General features: G+C 43.9%; 1 protein-coding gene across 1 annotated transcript; it reads left to right on the top strand.

The window, feature by feature from the left end:
* The first annotated feature begins 1242 nt into the window (after window positions 1-1242).
* On the top strand, window positions 1243-2581 carry pou3f1 (POU class 3 homeobox 1). Its single transcript, XM_080005376.1, has one exon. The coding sequence runs from the start codon at window positions 1261-1263 to the stop codon at window positions 2386-2388; it is 1128 nt and encodes a 375-aa protein (XP_079861502.1). The 5' UTR covers window positions 1243-1260; the 3' UTR covers window positions 2389-2581.
* Window positions 2582-6608: the final 4027 nt, after the last annotated feature.

Genomic DNA, 6608 nt, shown 5'->3' with positions numbered 1-6608 from the left:
AACGATGATGTTATTGATTTTCCGGGTTAACACCTCTAATGAATGATAATCATGTAAATTATGATTATTATGATTTTGATTATGATTATTATTATGATTATTATTATTATTATTATTATTATTATTATTATTATTATTATTATTATTATTATTATGCCGTGTCATTTGTTTCATTCTATTTTCATAACAACCTGCTATTTGTACTTTGGAGTGTGTTGCATGTTAAATACACGCTCATATCAGCCCCGTCACCACTGTCAACAATACATGCGTGCGCGTGCGCCTGTCCGTGTGCAATACGCGTGTGAGGTGAAAGTGCGGGGGTGGGGGTGGGGGTGGTGGGGGTGGTGGGGGTGGTGGGGTGGAGAGAGAAAAAAATAATGAAAGAGAAAGGGAGAGCGAGAGACAGAGGGAGAGAGGGAGGGTCCATCACAACAACAAAGTATGCGTGGAGGGTGGTGGTGGTGGTGACGATGATGATGATGATGATGATGATGATGATGATGATGATGATGATCACGGGACATTGAAAATGACCGGAACAATACAAACAAACCGCAGGAGCAGCGTCTTTGATTCGCCTCCACGTCGGTCACGCACGCACGAGTCCTCTGTCCCTCCATCCACGCACCCAGCTGTGGGTGTTGTCGTGGGCGGAGGTTTCCACCCTGCACAACACAGCGGGTTATAATTTGGCTAAAAAATAAGGAGCGTCAGTGACCTATAGGAGAGGTATGGGGGTGGGCGGGGGAGGGGGGTCACCCCTTTGAAACAGATCTGCGGACTCCCCCGCGTGGTTATTTGCAAAACAACCCAAAGCAACAATAAAAAAAACCTCGTAAACCCCAATAAACCCAGTAAACCCGCACCGCGTCCCGCTGCTTTCCAGCCAAAAGAGAGAGAGGGGGGGGGGGGGGGTCGCCCAACCGAGCACAACAGCCACTGTCTGGGGAACAGGGTGGGAAGCAGGGTGTTGATGGGGGTGGGTAGTGGTTGTCCTTTTTGTTGTTGTTGTTTCCTAAAAATCCCAAATAGACATTTCATAAACGCAGCTCGGGAGTATTTGTGCGTTTCCTTCAGCTTCTTGCGCGTCTCACGCTCGCCGCGCCGCGCGTGAGACGCGCCGCGCTCCGAGCCAATGCGCGGGGAGGGGGGGGGCGTGTCTCCCCGTGCCAGAGACCTCCCAGAGCCGCGCGCGGAGTTCGGAGCTCTAAAGCTCCCAGACCCCCGAAGTACTCGTCAGTTTTCGAAGTGGGAGCCATGGCGACAACAGCTCAGTACATCCCGAGGAATAACTCGCTGCCGTCCAACCCGCTCATGCACCCGGACTCGGACCGGATGCACCAGGGCACCACCTACCGCGAGGTGCAGAAGATGATGCACCACGAGTACCTGCAGGGTCTGGCGGCCACCAACACGGGACACCCGATGAGCCTGACGCACCACCAGTGGCTGCCCACCTCCAACACCGACTGGACCAGCGGGACGCACATCGGCCAGCAGGACCACAAGGCGGCCGTGCAGGCGAGCCGCGACGACCTGAGCTCCGGCTTCCACCACCGGTCCCACCTGGTGCACCAGCAGACGCAGAGCGGCCACCACGGCTCGTGGGCGCCCGCCACCACGCACCACCTGTCCCCGCTGTCCCCGGCGTCCAACGGGCACCAGCCGCTGGTCTACTCGCAGCCGGGCTACACGAACCTGAACGCCATGCTGAGCCCGCAGCCCGGCGCCCTGCACCACGGCATGCGGGACCCGCTGCACGACGACCCGGGCGGCCACGACAGCCAGATGGAGTCCCCGCAGCAGGCGTTCAGCCACCACCAGGACCACTCGGACGAGGACGCGCCCAGCTCCGACGACCTGGAGCAGTTCGCCAAGCAGTTCAAGCAGCGGCGGATCAAGCTGGGCTTCACGCAGGCGGACGTGGGCCTGGCCCTGGGGACCCTGTACGGCAACGTGTTCTCCCAGACCACCATCTGCCGGTTCGAGGCCCTGCAGCTCAGCTTCAAGAACATGTGCAAGCTGAAGCCGCTGCTGAACAAGTGGCTGGAGGAGACGGACTCCAACACCGGCAGCCCCACCAACCTGGACAAGATCGCGGCGCAGGGGAGGAAACGAAAGAAGAGGACCTCGATCGAGGTGGGGGTGAAGGGGGCGCTGGAGAACCACTTCCTCAAATGCCCCAAGCCCTCCGCGCACGAGATCACCACGTTGGCCGGCACCCTCCAGCTGGAGAAGGAGGTGGTGCGCGTTTGGTTTTGCAACAGGAGACAGAAAGAGAAGCGGATGACCCCGGTGGGGGTCCCGCATCCGAACATGGAGGACGTATATTCCCAAGCAGAGACCCCGCCACTCCACCACACACTGCAGAGCCCGGTGCAATGACTGTTTCCGTGGGAGACAGGAGAGGGAAAGGGAAATGACTTTGGAGTTTACAGTATTTAAGTTTTGGCCTTTTTATTCTTAATTTTTTTGGTTTCTTTTTTTTCTGTCCTGAAAGGAGAAGAAAAAAAAAGAGACATGGGAAAAGTTGGACAGATGAGTTTTTATCCTCAGTGTCCGATGCGGAGAGTCCAGAAAATAGATGATGATGATGAGGAGGAGGAGGAGGAGGAGGAGGGAAATGTTAAGAACAGAACAAAACAAAACAAAACAAACATTCTCTATATCTGAATTGATTCCGCGCGCGTTGCAAAAAAAAAAAAAAAATGAAACAAAGATCTTTATTTACCAAAATTCTATGGAGGAGACTCGGGACGCCGGTTGGGCGCCCAGAGTCCGAGGAGCTGTTCGCCTGGAAAGGGTTAAAACTCCGAACACTGGTCACCTTTCAATTGATTCAGCAGATTATCCTAAATATCACTCAGTACTTTTCTGTTATATGATGTCTGGGTTTACACAGGATTTCACTCCGACGACTCTCTTCAGCAAAGTGTCTTTTATTATTATTATTATTATTATTATTATTATTATTATTATTATTATTATTATTATTATTATTATTATTATTATTATTATTATTATTATTCCTTTGTTTTGGACTGTAAAACTCACACTTTCTGTCAGATATTCAGATATACACATGCAGATTGGTTGAGGGGGTTATTTTGTGGAAATGATGGCACCCGAAAAAAAATGACAATAAAATAAGTTGCATTTAAAAGAAAAACCAGAAGAAAAGTCTCAAAAACAGCCTTAAAAAGATTGAATTGAACAGACGCTAAAACGGACGGACTATTCACATTTTTGTTTATTTTATTTTATTTTTGGGGTGGGGATTTGTTTTATTATGGAGCACTTATTCTTTCATTGCGGTTTTTATATGTGTTGATAGCAGCATCTGTGCAGCACTGTGTTTACAGCTTATCCCGACACTGTTCAACTGCAGGAGCAGCTTTACTCCAAAAAAACTAATATTTCAACAAGAGATTGGTTATAAATAGGAAATGAAAGTAATATCTCAGGTATAACTTCAGTGCCCCACATCTCGCTGTGTCCTCTGTTTGCCTCCTCTCTCTTGTTTGGGTCTGTGGAGAAAGGTGAAATATCACAACGTTATTAGAATATTTATTATAATAATATTGATTTAATAATACAAATAATAATATAATAATAATAATAATAAACAACAAAAAGCGCTGAGACCGGAGAGAGATTGTGCAACTCGCAGGGAGCTGCTTTGGTTCGGAGGGTGTTTTTTTTATTTTTGTTTGTTTAATTTTTTTTGCTTTATTTTGGTTTTTAATTTCATCTGAGAGAAAGAAACACACACACGCACGCACGCACGCACGCACAGAAAAAAAATCTGACAAATTCGTGCGTCGACTCGCGCGTCGTAGTCGAAAGCGTCGGTTGTTCACTACTGACACAAAAGTGCGCTGGTTCAGTTTGGTTTTTCGACAAAAAAACGAAGGAGAGAAAGTAAAAAGGGATTTTAGAGAAAACGTCGCCAGGATTATTTCCAATCTGTAAATATGTGGAATATGTAAACTTGTATTTGTTCTCAGTTCTTGTTTTGTTTGTTTAATTTTTTTTTGTTTGTTTTGATTTTCTTTCCGGGCAGTTTTGTACACTTACTAATTCCAAGAAGATATTTTAATATGATTTCATTTATGAATCTGACCATTTATATATAAATATTTATTTCCTCAGTGTTTTCAAGAGCCCCTCGGTTTGGCTCTGTTAATGGTTACGTTGCAGTGGATTTCAGTATGTTTCCTTCGTTTTTGTTTGTTTGTTTGTTTGTTTGTTTACTACATCGGTTGTATGTTGGTTGCTAAATGTAGACTGGAAAGTCACATTTATATTTATGTTATAGTAATATTTTATTACTTACATAAAACGTATATACAAGGAAAACAAAGGTGTTTTGTCGTCTTTATGGGGGTGAAAGCACAAACACAAACAACCCACCGTGGTTTTCGTTGTTTACAGTGTTTTATGTGTGTGTGTGTGTGTGTGTGTGTGTGTGTGTGTGTGTGTGTGTGTGTGCGTGCGTGCGTGAGGGTGGCAGGCTTCACTTAAAAGTTCACACATAAAAATTGTTCACATCCTTTCTGCAGAATTAAATTGTGCAATATCATTAAGTAAAGACCCCATTGTCTTTTTATTGACTGGATTATTATTATTATTATTATTATTATTATTATTATTATAATTATTATTATTATTATTATTTTAGTTATATTCATATCCAGTTTTCCACTAATTCTACTTCAGAGGCCACACAATGGCTGAAAACACACAAAAAGAATGTGTTGTAATCATAAGTGTCATCATTTATTTAGCTTCCTCGTCAAGTCACATTTTAAAAGCATCCAAACGTGAAAACTGCTCCAAGTGAAGGCGCCTGGAGGTGAAATCTGTGGGTTTTTATATTTCCAAAAGAATAAAACCAAATGAAATCAAGCGATTAAACAGAAGCAAGAAGATTAAAGAGAGGAAGAATGACGACAAGGGCATTTTAACACAAATATATTTCATATATCATGTTTTATATACAGTATGTGGGGATTCCCCTGTTTTTTAACCGTCGTCGCTGTTAAAATACTGGTGTTGGTGTCTGTTGATCCAGGCCACAGCAGCCCTTCTACTTCACATATATACCAAATAAAATAATAATAATAACAATAATAATACTAATAATAATAATAATAATAATAATAATTATAATACCTGAAAAAACAGGCCTTAAAAATCAGTGACCAGGATTTAATTTGTATTATTTCGTAACCCGTGTCTTCAAATTTAGGGATTGTAAATGAACGCAGAGTGTCCCAGAAAAGACAAGGTGTGTGTGTGTGTGTGTGTGTGTGTGTGTGTGTGTGTGTGTGTGCTTGCGTGCATGCGTGGGTTTGCGTGCCTGTGTGTGTGTGTGTGTGTTTTAGCTGAAACTTTATATTGACGACGAGATAAATATACATTTTATCCATATTTAGTGCTAAGTGCTGTAAGAATATATATTATTATATATATATATTTATATATTTATAATTTTTTTTTTTAATCCTTTCATTTTTATTCCAAAAAGCCAAAAGCTGTTGTAGCCTGTGTCCTGGACGATGCTGAGACAAGTGTTTGACCAGAATAATAACGGTCGTCTATAATAAAACCAATGACTCAACAGCACTAATAATATAATTATGAAACACTGCAGTAAAATACGGATTTAAGGCTCATCCAAAGTTTGGTCAAATCCAACCAGAGCACAGCGAGTCCATCAAACTCAAACCATCAGACATTCTAAACAGACATTAAATAAGGTGTTTTTTATGATCATTTATCCGTTTCCTCCCATCCCATAATTTCCAACATTAAGAAGAGGAGCCAAAAATAAAAGCATCATCTTTCCGTTTTGACGGGGCCTTGTCAGGCCACGATTTGCCTTAAAATACAACCCATCAGATTATATATTTAATCTCAGATAAGAAGCCCCTCCGTGTGGAGGGTGGTGGTTGAATTCTGTTTCAAGGATTTCCTTCATAATCCAAACATAAAAACAGAGGCTTGTTGTGGCTTTTCTTGCCAAACTGTGGTAATTTACCCCAAATCGGCTTTAGTGCGGCGCTTCCAGCAGCGAGCCACAAGCGTCCCCTGCCGGCCGCCGTGGGGTACTACAGGACGCAGGTCTGCCCTACATGAGCCCGAATCACCCTCCAGCAGCGGTTCTGCAATGAAACGAGATCCGAAACAGTCACTGATGTGCGCTCCCTCACAGTGTTAACATCTTGTCAATTAAACCAACTATTAATCCTCATGCTGGGGAGCCCCAGGAACCTCTCCAAAGGACCCCTCAGACCCCACTTTGAGGACCGGTGTCCGCCATCATCTCATCCAAATATACCTGTAGTGTTCGTAAGGAATTGAGCTGCATATAAATCCATATAATTCCCAGATAGTTAAATTTCTATATTAGCAGATTAACGTCATCATACCGGAGTTTTCTTTCCAGTGATGCTGAGATCATAATATTATAATTTCCCTCTTCTATCATGTACAGTAAATACAGTAAGTCAGACGCGGTGAAACACCAGCTTGTTCACCAGTCACAGTCAATGCAGTTGGTGCATTGGTCATAAGTTTGATTCCAACCCACGTTTCATTTC

This window comes from Zeus faber (genome assembly GCF_960531495.2).
Source record: "Zeus faber genome assembly, chromosome: 8".
NCBI classification, from domain to species: Eukaryota; Metazoa; Chordata; class Actinopteri; order Zeiformes; family Zeidae; genus Zeus; species Zeus faber.
Note: the sequence above shows the minus strand (reverse complement) of the source record. Positions and strands in the feature narration are given on the sequence as shown.

What these genes read in the sequence shown, in the direction of transcription:
- pou3f1 (XM_080005376.1), top strand. Translation starts at nt 1,261, where the DNA reads ATGGCGACAACAGCTCAGTACATCCCGAGGAATAACTCGCTGCCGTCC.